The sequence below is a fragment of the Onychomys torridus genome, chromosome 7, assembly GCF_903995425.1.
Source record: "Onychomys torridus chromosome 7, mOncTor1.1, whole genome shotgun sequence".
NCBI classification, from domain to species: Eukaryota; Metazoa; Chordata; class Mammalia; order Rodentia; family Cricetidae; genus Onychomys; species Onychomys torridus.
In genome coordinates, this window is record NC_050449.1 from 25,814,195 (window position 1) to 25,831,523 (window position 17,329).

Here is a 17,329-nt window from a genome sequence, read left to right on the forward strand (position 1 = left end):
GACCCTAATAACTACACGTATCCTAACATGTATTGACTCGTGGAGTAGCCCAGCATTAAAGACTGGGTGCTAACTAACAGTGCTGGGGCACAAAGCTCTGTGAGCAGTTAACACCTAAGTCAATGAACACAGGAGGCCTCCTAGTGGCAAGTTACTTAAAGGCAGAAACCAAAGCCACAGACAGCTTCCAGAGGAAGTCTTACAGTATTTGACAGTCTGACTTTAGTTTTGCATAGGCAGGCTTTCCTTCCTCTTCCTTTGCTCTCCAGATTGCTACATGGCCAAGGCTGGCCTTCAACTCAACAGTCCCAAGTGCTGAGATTAGAGCCACAACATCCAGCTTCCTTGATTGGGGAAAAAAAAATTAGTCATTTTATGTGTATGAGTGTTTTGCCTGCATGTATGTAACATACCATGTATGTGCCTGATGCTCATGGAGGCCAGAAAAGGCTGTCGGATCTCCTAGAACTAGAGTTATAGGTGGTTGTGAACTGCCATATAGGTGCTGAGAACCCAACCCGGGTCCTCTGGAAGAGCAGCCAGTGCTCTTAACTGCTGAGCCATCTCTCCAGCCACTTTCTTCTTCTTTGAACAAAAATGGAGCTCTTGGTTTGACTTACTATGGCCTCTGTAATTCAGGCTGTAATTCTTCATCCCCAAAGCAGGACCAGAAAGCCCCATCATCGCAGATCAATGCCAGTCAGTAACACAGGTGCTTGGGGAGTTAAAGTGTTTATTGATGTGGTTAAGTTCTGTACATTCTCCACAGATCATACTAAGGAGTATGTAGGTGAAGTTTCAATCTGTGCATAGTGGGAGGCATGGCTAGGGCCAAGGGGGAGGAAGAAGAGGAAGAAATCACAGAAAAATACAAAACATAATAACAACACAAGACCCCAAAACAAAATAAAAAACTTACAACAGGTTACCAGAACCTTCAGATTAAAATAAAACACAATAAAACAAACAACAAAACTCCAAAGGTTATGAGCATCAACTTCAGCTATAAAAGCATTACAGACTCATGTGAAGGAAACAAAAATTTTCAAAGATTTCCACAGTGTCTACAGATCCAGTTTCATGTACAACCCAGAACATTCTCCTTTCATATAAAGACGCCTCCTGTGAACTCTCCTGGGTCCTCAGCCCCATATTATGGTATTATTCTCTGAGTGAACAGCAAGGGCTGGGGAGAGTGTTGGGAGTGGAAGTGAGGTACAAGAAGGGCAGCGGGTCAGTGCATTGGAGGGAGATGTCCAGAGAGGAGGGGCTGCACATCTGGATGCACCTGGTACAGGGAAGGGGATGGTAACGAGCTACAGTAAACCACAGTGGAAGAACAGCACACACTGACTACAGGCTGGCTGCTGTGGAAGAGCTGGATTTGAAGGAAAGCACAGTGGATCTCTGTATGCACTGGGCTAGCTCAAGGTGCCTTAGCCCCGCTAGTACAGAAGCACCCAGACACCCAGCACTGGAAACATTAGGCTTCCAAAGAAACTATACTTTTAAAATAGTTCAGTAACTGTACCACAATGCACCTCAGTTCCACTTAAGTTTCTCAGCAACCTGAAAAGGGGAATACTGCCTTTTTACATAAAAACAAATAATAAAACCAGCACAGCAAATGAGCCTGAAGAACTGACTTATGTAACGGGAACAGCCTGTGTATATAGTCTATCATCGAAAAATCAACATTTTCCATTTATATAGAGCATGTGTGAGACAATACAATAGAAGTGGCATTTCTAATTTAAAAAAAGAAAACTACATCCATCAGATATCTGCAATAGATCATTTTTTTCATTTCACTTAAGGTTTATATATCATATATTGTTATATTAACATTTTTAACCCATTTAAAAGAATGGAGATTGCAACCCTACAGTAGTACTTTATAGTCTTAACAATCCAGGAGAGCAGGATGTACGACGAGGCCTCCTGGCACCACTGGTGGTCAGCAGTCAGACACAAATGCTCAACCTCTTCTAGCCACCTGCGCCGGCCTCCAGCCAGGGTGTCACACATATCCTGTCCTTAAATCTGCATCTGCTCCAGGTACTTGTAGGTTGGGTTCTCATAACCATGGTTCTGCATCTTGTTCAGGTGACGCTCTTCTGGGGTAAGCATTGGGTCAACCTGTGGGAACAAAGATTGCAGGTCACTGTGGCAGACTAGAGACCTGCAGAGCGCCAGGACATCAAGCTAGTCACTGTCCAATCCCGTGAGACTCAAAGCAGCCCAGCATCCTTTTTTATCGGACAGACCAAACAAGAGCTGGTATCAAGGACATAGAGAAGGGAGGAAAGAAAAAGGTCAGAGATCTGAAAACTTGTTCCAAGTGAGAGAAACAGCTCACTGAGAAACTTGACAATTTCAGTTTGGTCCTTGGGATCCACAGGGAAAGAGAAAGACCCCTTCTAACAGTCCTCTGATTTCTATATGCACATCATGTGACTTCATCCAAATGAGCAATTTAAAATGACAGGCCATTACAGAGGCTGTCCCCAGTATGCAAGTCAGTTCTTCAGGCTCATGTGCTGGTTTTATTACTTGTCTTTATGTGAAAGGCAGTGTCCCCCTTTGCAGGCCTCTGAGAAACTTAAGTGGAACTGAGGTGCACTGTGCTAGTGACTGAACTATCTTAAAGGACCAGATTCTTGGAAGCCACAGTGACAACTGGCCAACACTTCGTTTTTGGGCTATCGGAAGCAAGTCATGTCATGCTCAGTTATGAAATAAAGAGAGGGGCCAGATGGTCTGTAGTCATTTCCGGCTTTGGAACTCTACAGGTTCCAGTACTGACACTTGCCTGTCTGCTGTGGAATAATCCCCTTGCACACTGTAAAGATTTGTCGCTCGAATTTGTTTAATAAAACAATGACTGGCGGTAGCTGGGCAGTAAGTTAGGTGGGCAATCCAAACTGAGAATGATGGGAAAGAGGGCAGAGTCAAGGAGGTGCCAGCCAGATGCAGAAGAAGCAAGATGCTTGCATTTGCTTTTTGTTCCCATCCCCAGCCATTATGAAAGAAAGGTCTGTGAGTGTAACAGAGTACATGCCTAGCATACCCAAGGCTTCTGGCTCAATCCCCAGCAACATAAACAAGTGCGTACACGCATGTGTACACACACACACACACACACACACACACACACACACACACACACACCCTTTCTCACTTTCTAAAAAACACACCAGGGAAACAGTAATATTATTTTTACTTTCTGAAGCATAAAATGTTATGAACTTCTGATATTGATCCATTTAACTGACTAAAACCCAAATGGATGCTGAAAGTTGGTGACACTCCCTTGAAACAAGGGCAATACAACACAGCAATGGCTGATCTACAAAATGTAACCTAATAATCCAATGAGTGATACAACTGTTGACGGTCATGTGTCCAGCACAAAACATGCCCCCCCACACCCAATAGTGTAGACCCTCATCAGCTCAGGCCAAGGCAGAAAGAAGGCAGCCCAGTCCTCACCTCCACAATCCCATGGCTGATGGTGCCATACTGCCTCTTCCTCAGCATCACCAGGCTGATAACAATGACTGTAGCAATGGCCACGGCAATAACCAGCAAGCCGATAAGGGCACTGCTGCTCAAACTGAAGTCCTCTCTCAAAGGTCCCACAGATTCCTGGAATAACAAAGCATGTAAGAAACAAAGTCCTGGTAACCACCTGGCTGTCTGAGTCAGGAAACCCAAAGAGGACCAGGTGCCTCTCAGCCTGTTTCAAAAACTCAGGGCCACACAAAGATCCTGCGTTGTCCACAATCAGCAGCAGATCAGGGAGGTGCCCACTAATTTCCATGGAAATGTTCGTTCTTTCTTTCTTTTTTTTTTCTTTTTGCATTCTTACGTAGAAATGCAGGAAATCAGGCTAAGAGTCCCTTATTAACTTACCACCAGGGATCTTTCCTCTCTCCTTGAGCTAAGATGACTGAAAGGGTAAAGAATGAACACTGCCCTTCCGTTCTGAAGTTAAACACATACCGGCTCCTCTTCTAGTCCTCCAACTCTCTCGGCATTGAAAATCATTTCCTTAACATCCAGAGTTTCATCAATGACCTGAAACAGTCACAATTATTAGCATCTACTCAGAAAATGGGAGAGAAAGAAACATAAATGTCACTTCCTTTTTATTCCATATAGGATTGGGAAGCTGTTTCTTTGGTCACACTGATCCAAATTTACTCTCCAAATCTCCACAAGGAGGGTACCGTAAGTATGGGCAAAGGTGTTGTAAGGTGCTAGTCTAGCCAGGCTCTTTTTTGGGGGGGGGGGGGTGGGGGTTCGAGACAATGTTTCTCTGTGTATCCCTGGCTGTCCTCAAACTCTAGAACTCTGCTTGCCTCTGCTTCTGCCTCCCAATGGCTGGGATTAAAGGTGTACACCACCATGCCCAGCTCCAGGCAGCTCTTTACCTGAACTTTCCTCGAAGCAACTGTGGTAGAGACAAAGCTCAGGACAGATAACTAACAAACCACATTTAAATACTGAATTCAGGCCAGCAAGACAGCTCAGCAGGTCCAAGTGCTTGCCACCAAACTTGACCGTTTCAGTTTGGTCCTTGGGATCTATACAGAAGGAGAAATGACTCCTAATTGTCCTTTGGCCTGTGCATGCACACCATGGCATGCATGTGACCACCCCCCAAGTTAAATTAAAAAAAAATTCAGCTGAGAGTAATAAAATAAAATAAAATAAAAAGGAAGTAGACAGAAAACACCAGAAGAAAGCAAGGAGGGATAAGAACAACAACGTAAGAAAACAACAAGAGCTCCATGGTACCCAGTTTCCACTTCATTCTTACGTCCCTGAAACCAGCCTCCGATACGTGATTTATATCTCCAGCTGCAGATGAGTTTTTCTACTGTACAGTAGGAGGTGAAGCACTCAAGAAAAAGCAGCTTCACTGGTCCCCTCCCTTCTACGCCGTGGAGAACTGGCACACTCATCAACCTGGAGTCCTAACCACCATGCACCTGCTCCAGAGTACAAGAGGAAATGTGCCGTGCAAACAACAGGCGACTCACCATGTTTTCATCCATCTTATTCTTACTGTTAATCACTTTTTCTTCTGCACCAATCAGTCCACCGTCTTGCTCTGCCATTCCAGACCCTGTGTAGAAAACGTTCACAGCTGAGTCTGTAGGCAGCCCACCTCAGGCCAGTCTCTCTGAAGCAGCAAGTCCCTGCCTGAGGCCCACGACTCCATATGTCACCGCACTGGCATGTCTGAGAATGCACTGTGCTTTGCAGGGATGAATGGTACAGCATTGCAAAGGACTGATGAAGGAAGACAGGGTGCTTACTGCTCTCCCACCTAGAGGAATGGAATGCAAGTTTTTGGAGAAGCTGAGGGTGTCCAGGATGGAAAACAGATTCCAACCCTTACATTTACATACTGTAATGAGCACCAGCTATCCAACAACACAATTCTTTGGTATCCAGATCCTAGTGCATGCATGAAGGAATGTGTATGTCTACCTGTATGTGTGCTTTGAGTCTAACAGTGTTCTCCATAAGAAATTGCTTCTGCTTTAAATATCAACCCTTGCCACCTTCCACCCTCAAGTCCTCCTATTTGCCCTTCAAGCTTCAGGCTCTCTGGGGAGACATTTCCAGGCTGTAGCACTTAAAGTCAGTTTGTAATTATCGATCTCCTTCTATGTCTCTCACTGGATTTTCTCCCCCAGACTTGGATCCTACAGAGTTACATCCTAAATGGTAAGACTGGGTGAGCAGGAGAAAGCAGCTCATCAACAGAGAGGACTGTAATCGAGGTGGAAAGAGCAAGGATAGCAACTGTCCTTTTTCAAGGTCAGAAATGGCTTGAGCCAACAGCACTCGTGTGGCACATAGAACGGCAGCATGTCTGGACTCCACACAGACGCAGAGAGAGAAATATCCTTTTTATTTTTAGTTTCAAGCATATGCTTCCTAGCTATCACAAAGTTCTTATTAACAACTATATTTAGTTTGTATAGATGTATGATTTGAATCTTTTATAAAGAGACTTGGTAACCAACTTGACATGCTAAGGAAACTGCCTGCAAGTGAGTAGATTCCAATGTGAGTTTACATTCAGCACTGCTGTCCTGGAGCTGCCAAAGGCAGGCAGTAATACGAGGCCCAGCCATAACGAAGTTGTTCATTTCACAACTAGACTTGTTTTCTTAAACAAAAACCAACAGGAGAGATTAATAACAGCCATGCAGCTACCTGAGCTTGCAGTCTAGTTAATTAACTCATTACACAAGACTACTAAATTCTAATTCTGAGCTCTTCTCATCTCATAGTTTTAAGTCATAAGGGCAAGAGTCTCAGAATACAAAGGGATACTGAACCAGCTCATCCAAGGGCTTGCCTTGGTCCAGGCTGTCCTAAGGTTTGTCAGTGCTGTAACTCGTGGCTCTTTTCTTCAACACCACCTAAGCTTACTTTGGTTTCATAATGCACACAAATGACTTCAAGAGACCAAAGTTAGTAGTTACATTGTCCCAAAGCATTCTTTTAAGTAGGAAAGCAAAAGCCAGTCAAGCTTAACACCTAAGACATACAGTTGAGAGGAACATTAGCATAGTGATTTGCAAGAGGAGGAGACACAGTTGAATAATACTAACACGCAAAGAGTTTCACAAGAGTTAGATCAGACTTTTTGATTCTAAGAATAAAATATGGCATAAATCAGAACACCAAATTCTGAGCCAGGGAGTCTCACTTGGTCTACCCATGACCAGACTACCAAAGCTGAGAGAGCGAGCTCATAAACTACACAAAGAGACACTACTGTCAATGACTCAAGAGAGGGGACTAGCTAGCCATCTGGAGGACTCTGCACCTGTCACTAGCAACTCAGGCAGTAGAACGACATGGGCTGTGAAGACAGCCTTGGGTCCAGACCTGGGTCCTCTACTTCTTAAACCTGCCGATTTAGGAAGCAACACCTCAGTGACTTTTTCAACTGCTTAATCTATAAAACTGAGCAAAAAAATCCTGCCCAAGAGGGAGGTTTGGTGGGTAAACAAGATGACAGTGCAGTCGGTACAGTGCTTCCTGCAGCACACACTGTCTTTGAAGACTGTGGACTCACTGCACCTAGAGTTCCTGTTTCTACCTCTTTCAACAGCAGCACTGTGTTTAAGGAATACCACAACGCAGGAACATGAGACAAGGGGCACGGATGGGAGGGAAAGACAGCTAACCGGGGAAAGGCAACTGGTAATGATGAGAGAAAAAAAGAGGGAAATTTAGTCTACCTGACTGTAGAAGTTAAACCTATTCTTTCTTATATAGCCTAGCTATACACAACCATTTGTTAAACTGACATACTTTTTTGACATTTACCCAGACAAAGACTTAGTAAAGCATCTGTTTCTTGGACATCCCCAAAGCCAAGGTCGGGTGGTCACACAGTGACTAGACTCTGCACACTAGGAAAGCCAGGGAGTTTGTTAGTAACATGGAGGCAGGGCTACTCTAGCTCCACTCAGCCATGGCTGAAGAAATGAGGCGGGGAAAGTCAGATGGGGGTATGAGACACAAAATGAAACTTCCAACACGCTGGGGAAGTGAAAAGGAATGGAGGTCGTAAGGGAACATCTTTGACAAACCAACCTTTTTTCATTGGGTGGTACAACTCCGGCTGAGTGTCTAGCAGAAAGGAAAACAATAAAAAACAAAATAGCACAAAAGGAGATTAAGAAAGAAAATGGTTTCCTTCTAAGTTCCTCTCTATAAAGTGAACAAAAGGCATTTTTCCTTAAAAAAAAAAATAATAATCCCATAAACAAACTAACAGTAATCTAAATAGGAAATCGCTAGATATGTCCCTGATGAGAGAGAAAAGTGGGAAGTCAGGATTGGGCCTATTAAGAGAAATTTTGAAAGAGTCCCATATTATTTAGCTTACCCCACAAACTATTATTATTTTTAGAAAACAGCAAAAAATGAAGTTAGTATTGATTGTGGTTCGCTGACAAAGAGACAAGGTACTATTAGGCTGGGCTTCACCCATAATGCCCCAATCCCAAACAAAGCCTAGAGAAGCTGCACAGTGTGTGGCCACCCCACAGCCTCATGGAGGTTTGGGATCTAGAGAGTGAGAGTTAGGGATGGAGTGACCTGACCCTACTTGCCCCACTAGGCTCGAGTCCTTCGTACTGGAAGGTCAGGAGCAGTGCATCTCAACCTCTGAGCTAACAAGTTATGATGGTTTTTCTGTTCAACTCTTAAAGGCGGGTTGGATGCACATCTTGCCACTGTCTTGTAGCTGCACTAGGCTACGATATCTAATCAGTTACGTGACCGTATCCCAGAAGCTGGAGGGACTGAACTGTCAGTGTGAATTCAATTCCACTTTGAATCTAAGCTATGTGACACCCTGGACAAGTATTTAATCTGCTCAAACCTCAGAGTCTCCAAAAGGGACACCTGTCCACAGTATCTACCTTCAAAGAGTGCTCTGAGGTCTGAATGAAAGGCATCCAAGTTCAATGCTTAACGAAAGCTGGCACAAAATTAAGATTCCAAAGCCATGGGCCATTTTTATCATTACCACCCTCACCATCAGCAGTAGCAGGAAATAGAATCTGATTATGCAAACTAGTCTTAGGGCACAAGTCTCAGCAGCTTGTTTATTTTTGGTACAGACTCTTGATTTTCAGGGACACTTTTAGATCCTAAGAACTAGCAAGAGAATAAAGGAAAACATGCTTGTGAATCAAAGGATACAGCTTCTTCACCACCACACATCAGAGATGGGAGCCTGAGCCAGTCAGGGCACCTCTTCAGCCTCTCCCCTAACCTGCCTCCCAAGACTGTTTGGGGAATATAATGATGGAATATAACTAACAACCCAAAGGGACCCCATGTAAAAGGGACATCACACAAGAGAAGGCTTGCTATAAAGTGTGAGAAATCAACAAAATGTGAGAAATCTTTCTGATTTCCCTGATATCAAGTGTACTACTTCCCTACAGAAGCCAGCACAGTGCCCACATACAGCAGGTGCTTGGGAAATCCATACCTTCCTTTCCCCCGCCTCTCACAATGACACACCCTCCTCAAGGCAAGCAGATTTTTAAACATGTACTCCATTTTCTAGTTCCTTCTCCTCGCCTCTGCTCCTAGGGATGGCTCTGAGGACCATACATACCTTCACTCTCAGACAGAGATGGGAAGGGATGGAGAGGGTGGAACGGCGGGATCTCCTCACTCTCCTCAGAGCTCACCCGGACATCCACAGGGCTCTCTGAGATGGAGGAGGTGAACTGCTCCATATCTGCTCGCTGTTCCTGAAGGAGCTCATCTAACAAAAATACAGCAGGGAGCAGAGAAGCAGTGCTTAGAACCAAGTCTAGGCACAGGACCAGCACTCTAAAAAAGGCCAATTTTTGTCACCCCAGAGCTCAAGACCTAGCAAGAGCCCCACAGTCTGCCACCCACCTCCTCCTAACTCCTGCCTATATCTACCTCCTGCCAACTGCCTGACTTTATGGTCCATCTCTAGGTAAGTCATCACACATAACTGCAACTTCACACCTTTTGGATTATTTCACTATCTGTATCTCTACTACCACAACAAGAATTCAAGCAGATATTGTCTACTGGTAAACCACTTTACCCTGAAACACACAGCAGAAGACAGGATGATATACAGAGTAAACTGGTAACAGGAAACACCCCAGGCCTCTGCAATTTCACACCCTAGAGTTTCTTCCGCTACTAAGAGTGAAGGTCAATGAAATTCAAGGGCTCTGTGGCTCCAGGCCAGTACATTTGCCTTCAGAGACTCCTCGGCCTTATCATGTAAACCTCTAGTCAATTCCAGATTTTCTGAAACCATGGTGTGCTAATGCCTACCTCACCAGCCTTGCTTACTCCTTATTTACTTCATCCTTCCCAGCCATCACTCCTGAGCCTCATCAAGAGTCCAGTCTGGCCTTGATATAATTAGTACCCACCGATTTCCTCCTGGATTTCTTGAGCCACATAAGGAACTTTGTACAACAGAGAAAGGCTTTGGTTCCTCCTTTCTTCAATTACATGGAGGTGTGTCATCACCTAGAAGTACAGTATGGGGAAAGGCCTTGTCACTGAAAACTATGAGGTCAGGAGGAAAAACCCACATATAGTTCCACAGACCCAAAGGTTCTACTTGCTACTGGACAAAGCAGAACAGCTAGAAAGTCTATTACTTTTCCTTGCCAGACTAGCAAACCTCTAAAGCATAAGACAGCACATGGTGTAAGTGATAGTCATTTATCCCCAGAGGGGGCTCAAAGTTAGAAAAAAGGTCATTTTTAGAATATGGTCATGAGGAGCTGGAGAGCTGGCTCAGTGGACATGAGCAGTTGCTGCTTCTGCAGAAGACTTGTATTCAATGTGTAGCACCCACACAGGAGTTCACACTGCCTGCTAATTCTTGTTCCAGGGATCAGACATCCTCTTCGGCCTCCACAGACAACCAGGAATGCATAAAGGCAAAACACTCATCCACATAAAATTAAAAAAAAAAAAAGCTCACTAGTCAGTTGATTTGGTTTTTATACAAGACAATTACAACTGTCACTAACTATACTGAGTCAGGGCCCTGGTTTGTAGGGTGCTAGATTTTAATAAAAACTCTGCTGAGTCTGAGAGAGAGGGGAAGTGCCAGTCACTGTTTTCCACTAGGAAAAGTCGAGCAGGTACACACACAACTGGACTACTGGCAGGAAGGCTGCTCATGGATACAGCTTGGTGAAAACAACTACCTAATATGATTAAGGTGAAGACCAGGACTCCAAACAAACAAGCAAGCAAGCCAGATGGTGATAGTGCAGAGCCAGGCGGATCTCTGTGAGTTTGAAGCCAGCCTAGTCTACACAAGGAGATCCAGGACAGGCACCAAAACTACACAGAGAAACCCTGTCTCGAAGGAAAACAAAACAAAACAAAACAAAACAAAACAAAACAAACAAACAAAAAAAACCAGACCAGGACTAATTTATTCCTATTTAAATTGTGGTTCTTTAAAATAAAATTCACGATAAGGCATGAATAACCCATTTTCATGTGCTGAAGAAAGATTTATCTATGCTAGCTCTTACTTTCCTGAATGCAAAGGCTGTTAATCCAATGATAACAACAAAAGCATCCAAAGTAGAAAAGACAGGTGATGTGATTCAAAGACACAGTGGAGTTCTGCTGCAGCAGCTCACAGCTCAGCAAGCTCATGGCCACATTACCCCTCCAGCCTAAGCTTGCACTGATGGAGCTTACTCTAAAGAGGGCGCTCAACACTAGTGGACTGGACAGCCCTGAAGCCATTAACACGAAGGGTCAAAATGGAAAAAATTAAAGATGCTTTTACTGTAGATTGATGTGCTTCTGACCTTTAAAAGCAAGATGGAAGCAATTTAATTTTGTATTTGCCATTCTGCCAATCAAATAAATTGATGGGAAAGCACAAGTGTGAGGGCCTTTGCAAAAAATGCAAATGGAATTGCAATGTGCTGCCCGGAGTCCAAGCACATGTAGATACCATTTTTACTTCCTCAGATGAATTAAGGAGCCATTTGAGAGGACAAGAAACACAGGGTGGAATCGGTCATTATAGAAACCTTTGCCCTGAAGAGCCTGAGTGATAGGTTCAAATCACAGGAGCACTAAAAATATATGAAACATAAACCAATTCAGGCTTAAATTTGGTCAGACCAAAGGGAAAATATTTTCCGAGATTGATTTATTTTATGTGTATGGGTGTTCTGCCTGTATCTAAGTCTGCATGTCACATTTGTTCCTGGGACCTCCAGGGGCCAGTAGAGGGCATGTCCCCTGGAACTAGTTAAAGATGATTGTGAGTGGCTATATGGGTGCTGGGAATCAAACCCGGTGTTCTAGAAGAGCAGCCAGTGATCTTAACCACTGAGCCTCTCTCCAGCTCCCAGGAATATCTTATGTACATAGTGAACCTTTTTTAAAATATCTAATCAGAAATACTTCTGGTCCTAAATATTTGGATAAGGAATACTTATCATGTATCAAGCTGAGTGTTTTTACACTGTGTACTCAGGCAGCCCAGGGAACAGACTACGACAGATGTAACTCAGTGGTCCCATTTCACTGACATCACAAGCTGAAAACAGACTTACAGTTCAGTTCCCAGGAGAGCTGGGTTTTCCGCAGAATTGCTAATATGGATGATGCTGTTTTTCAGTTTACTTGCTGTGGATCTTTGTCTCAGGAATTTGCTAATAAATTATCAAATCAGGCCCACAGATGTGTAGCTCAGCTATAGAGTAGTTGCCTAGGATGTGTAAGGCCTACCTTCAGTTAGTCTCTCTCCATCATTATATATTATATTATATCATTTCATATTATATAAATATTCCCTCAAAAATATATTTTAATATATACCTCAATATATCCCATACAAATTTAATTTTGGTTTTCATCCCTGTGACCCCCCTGTAAGATACAACAAAAATATACTAAAAGATTGGGGTCAAACCAATCCAATCCTGACAAGATTCATTTTTCCGCCGGTCTTCCAAAGACAGCCCAGAACTCCTGGTGTCTCCCCTCTTCCACTCCATCCAGTGTGAAATGAAACCTTAACACCAAACCTAGCTCGGTGCTTCCTAGGGCTTCGGAAATACCCCTGCCTCTAGTCTCACTCTTCAGGCACCGAAGTTCTTTAGTCCTTTCCAACATTCAACTTCTTTTTGTTTGGTTTTTCCAGACAGGGTTTCTCTGTGTAGCTTTGGTGCCTGTCCTGGCTCTCACTCTGTAGACCAGGCTGGCCTCGAACTCACAGAGATCCACCTTGTTCTGCTTCCCGAGTGCTGGGATCAAAGGCATGCGCCACCACCGCCCAGTCAAACATCCAACTTCTACTGTGAACTCTGTACCTTGGAGAAAAGTAATTCATTTCCTAGTTAACAAAATTTGTATGAGTCCATGAGCATTAGTCAAGGGAGCCGACTTCTTTAGACTCTGTAAAAAAAAAATTTTTTCTTTTGTTTTTTCAAGACGGTTTCTCTGTGTAGCTGTTTTTGGAGCCAGTCCTGGAACTCACTCTGTAGACCAGGTGGGTCTTGAACTCACACAGATTCACCTGCCTCTGCCTCTTAGGTGCTGGGATTTTAATGCATGCACCATCACTACCCGGCCTGTGAAATTTTAACATTCAGATGGTAACACAAACTTCTGCCCCACAAAGGGAGTGAAACTAAGCTCTGGGATCCTATGACTTCTGGGTAAATTATTTTGTGATCGTACTCTAAGAAGCTGAGAAGAAGAATTTCTAGAAGGGCACTCACTCTAAGCACATCTCATGCATATGAGCACTCACAATCTGCATGGCTTTCTATTTAAAACAGGAAAATAAAATAAGGATGATGATGTTATTAAACCATCCTCAGAAAAGTCAATGGACTATTATGTTAGACTTGGCAGTCCTATGCACAGTTCACAGTCTAGGATACATGAGAAGATTTACTAACATATGGACAAGTACCAAAATAAGAACTAGAAAAACCTGTACAAATGACAGTGAGGTAAACTGGGCTTAGCATAGGACAAACTCACAAATGTGTCTGTCTGAATAAAAACTTCAATGGACACAACAGGAAGTAAAGTGTTGTTTTGTGGTTCTAGAAATCAAACCCTAGGACGTAGACACACTGGGCAAATGTCCTACCAGTCACCCAAGATCAACGCTTAAGACCCATACAATGTTATTTGCCTAGAAAAGAGTTTCACATACTAATTCAGGTGATAAGCTGAATCAAAAAGGAACAGACATAAAAATTTGATTTGGGCCGGGCGGTGGTGGCGCACGCCTGTAATCCCAGCACTTGGGAGGCAGAGGCAGGTGGATCTCTGTGAGTTGGAGGCCAGCCTGGTCTACAGAGCAAGTTCTAGGAAAGGTGCAAAGCTACACAGAGAAACCCTGTCCCAAAAATACAATTTTTTTGATCTGGAAACTGGCTTATCTCTTCCTGGCAAAACCCAACTGGTATACTAAATGTCTTCTAATGAGCACAACAGCCATGTGTCTCAGCACCTGCTGGAAATCTATCTCATTTACCTGGGATTTCATCTGGGCAGCCTTTTCTGGGTCAACAGCCAACACGTGCTGGTAATGACGAATGGTATGTAGGCGATCTTTATTCTCAGCACGGACATAACGACGCAGGGCTTGCAGAATACGATGCGGCTACCAAGACCAGAGAATTCAAAGTAGGTAAGGAAAACAAAATCTTCAAAACTGATTAAAGAATAAGAGCCATAGCTTGGAAACAAGTAAAGAACTATCTTTCTTGGTTAAAAAAAAAAAAAAAAAAAAAAAAACAAAAAACAAAAAAAACACCAAACTATGTTCCAGATTCTTCAGCTCAAGGTCCTCCTGTGAACTAATTTTTTTTTTTTTTTTTTTTTTTTTTTAAAAAACTGGTGTGGTTTAAAACCTAAATTGTGAGCTAGGTGGTTGTTTGTGTCACTCTAGAGAGAAAGAGAGACTTCAATGGCATAAATCAAGGACACAAATATTCTCCTGTCAAATACTTTTTAATTAAGAAAAGAACTCCTAGCATGTGTATGTATATCTGAGTCTGTGAGTGGGAGAGGACAGACCACAGCGTGCAGGCGGAGGTCAGTGGGTAATTCTGGGGAGTGTGGAGTGTGCTCTCTTCCTCCACGTCTGTGTGGGTTCTGGAGATTGAACTCTAGTGGTCAGGTTTCTGCAGCATGTGCCTTTATACTTTCTCATAGCACTGGCTCCTGTCCAATACTTTCTATGGCTCTCAAAGTAAGAGAGGTTTGATTTAAAACCTTCTTTGTTTACTAGGCTGCCCCAGGCTTGCGACTCCCCTGCCTCTGCCTCTGAAGGGCTCAGATTTCAAGTGTGCATCGACACTGCCCACATCTTTCCCTGTCCTTTAGAAGATGATTCTGAATGAACTGGTTCAAACACTTACATTCAGAGGCATGCTTTCCTTCTTTGAAAGTAAGGGTACCACAGAGAATCCAGAACTGTCAAACAGGAAGTTCCCTGAGCTCATGCTTGTCTACTTATATATCCCAGATGGCACGTCCAGGCACACCGTGATGGAATGCTACCAAGCTCATATATCCAGATACCAGACTCGGTTTCTTTTCTTTTCTAATCTTTACCTTCAATTTTGTCAAAACTTATCTTAAAAATCTAATTTTCCACCAAGCTGTATGTTCCATTAAGTACTCACTTCAAACAGGCAACAGTGAGCACATGACTTGGCTCTGAGTCCACTCTGACCCCAACTCACCCGAGGTGGGTCAGACTGCAGGGCAGCCAGGTAATTCTCCAGAGCTATCCGCCGGCGGTCGTTCAGCATGGCTTCCACTCGGGCCAAGTGAGTTTCCACAAGCTGCTGCTTCTCACTGGCTGCTTCCTTCTCTAAAGCTTTAACCATAGCTTGGAAATGCTAAGCCAAGAAAGAAGGAACAACATGTAATTCATTGCACCAGCTGGAAGTCTAAAAAAGCACCCTCAGGACCTAATACTTTTCTTTGCCTAGTACCTCTGTGTCTCCGTAAGACAGTAACAGATTCAGGGTGGCATCAGCTCTGATTCCTATTAGGATGCTTCCATCCATTAAAAAAACAAAAACAAAAACCTTAAATTACACTTCTGTGTTAGAGACTCTCGAGTTTCTGTAGCTAAAATTACTAGATTTGTAATCTCAACATCCATGTTCATCAATCATCTTTTCCATGTTCTAACAAGACACCAACTTCTAAATCCTGAAGCAGTAACAGGACATGTTTTGAAATAGTTCAGCAATGTGCTGGCTCACACTGGGTTATACCCTCTAGAGCTGTGAAGGGAACGTTATCTGTGAGCTGCCTGGTCATGTTTACTGGCAGCTTAATGTTGCTGAATCAAATATCCCTATAGAAAATGAAATTGCTTGTGTAAGAATCAAAGCTCTGAGATTTTGAGAGACTGATTAAAAAAAGCCAAGGTCCTCCAGGAAATATACCAGTGATAAGGAGAGAGTTCACCTGATATATACTGACTTTAAAATGTGTGCATGACACGATCCATTCTCCAAAACCAAACCAGTCTTGTGAATTTAGCGCCGCCTGTCTATTGAAGGGGTACAATAGCTATAAATCTGCTGCTATAATTTTGAGGTTCCATCTTTACAAAGTTAGGGATAAACTTGCATTCAAGAGCTGTGTTTTTTGCCTTTCGGCTTGTCAATGAGTCTGTCAGTTTCTTTTTAATCCAGTAGTGTTGAAAAACAAGTCACAGCCCATGAACAAGATGACAGAGGGCTTTTGCCAGGAAAGCAGAATTAAGCAACAGCTAAGCCAGGGTTACTTCCTGCACAAATTAGGTGTGCTCTGCGAGAGGGTTGGGTTTCTTTCTACCACAGGCAAGCAACACTACTGGCGAAAACTGGGAAAGACAGGAGAAAGGAAGGGGAGTGAGAAGAGGGAGGAGAGAGGGAGGGAGGAGAGGGAGGAGAGAGGGAGGGAGGAGAGGGAAGAGAGACACAACTTCCTGGTAACTTAAGTCCTTGACTAGAAGAAGGTGTTAAATTCAAATTCACTGGGAGTTCGGCCTATGTTTTCAGCAGGTCACACAGGACCCTCTGTCCCCTTGCCCAGAGAAAGCATCCTACCTGAATGAGGGTCTGTCTCTCTGCTTTGGGGAGGTTCTTGGCTTGAAGCTCTGCCTCTTCCCATTCCTTCTTTACCTAGAACAAAGATCAAAAACACTCAGAGAATAAGTCTCTGAAACAACATCCCCAATTTCTAAAAATACTGATGGGCACTGAATCCAACTCCGGAAATTGTGCAAAAAGAACCCACATCACATGATCCCTGAGATCAGACTGTTACTCAGAATGTCTAGGCCTTGGTCATCCCCAGAGTTAACCTCAATTCCACAACCTCTTTGTTACAGACCTGGGGCAAGTTACTCTTTATGTTTATCCCCTCTTCGTTAAAAAATGAAAATTAATGCCGAACGTTATCAGAACTGATGTCAATTTAAGATAATGAGCATTTTGCTACAAGTAAGTCCAGTGTATAAGACAGAGAGTGGAGCACGAGCCCACCCCAATTCCTCCTGTTCTGAGACACTCTTATGTAGCTCAAGCTGGCCCCAGGCTCCAGGTACAGCCAAGGATGACCTTCAGTTTTAACTTCCCTACTGCCTCCTTCAAGTGCTGGGTAACAGGTGTGCCCCTCTACCCTGTTTTGTATGGTGCTGGGGACTGAGCCCAGGGCTTTACGCATGCTAGGCAAGCACTCTGAACTGAGTCACATCCAAAGC

At 43.6% G+C, this 17,329-nt stretch overlaps 1 protein-coding gene across 4 annotated transcripts in view; it reads right to left on the reverse strand.

Annotated features, from left to right (window-relative positions):
• Positions 1 to 716: 716 nt before the first annotated feature.
• The window catches only part of Aplp2 (amyloid beta precursor like protein 2), a 72,964-nt gene continuing 56,351 nt past the window's right edge, over positions 717 to 17,329 (reverse strand). For 2 of the 4 annotated variants that reach the window (XM_036191931.1, XM_036191929.1), the window contains 10 exons: positions 16,674 to 16,748; positions 15,309 to 15,467; positions 14,093 to 14,221; positions 9,981 to 10,080; positions 9,173 to 9,325; positions 7,633 to 7,668; positions 5,049 to 5,134; positions 4,006 to 4,080; positions 3,493 to 3,648; positions 717 to 2,139 (listed from right to left, as the gene is read on the reverse strand). In XM_036191931.1, the coding sequence (XP_036047824.1) occupies positions 2,038 to 2,139; positions 3,493 to 3,648; positions 4,006 to 4,080; positions 5,049 to 5,134; positions 7,633 to 7,668; positions 9,173 to 9,325; positions 9,981 to 10,080; positions 14,093 to 14,221; positions 15,309 to 15,467; positions 16,674 to 16,748 (1,071 nt within the window). In that variant the 3' untranslated portion in view covers positions 717 to 2,037. The remainder of the gene's footprint in view (positions 2,140 to 3,492; positions 3,649 to 4,005; positions 4,081 to 5,048; positions 5,135 to 7,632; positions 7,669 to 9,172; positions 9,326 to 9,980; positions 10,081 to 14,092; positions 14,222 to 15,308; positions 15,468 to 16,673; positions 16,749 to 17,329) is intronic. The other 2 variants (XM_036191932.1, XM_036191930.1) reach the window with 1 other exon arrangement.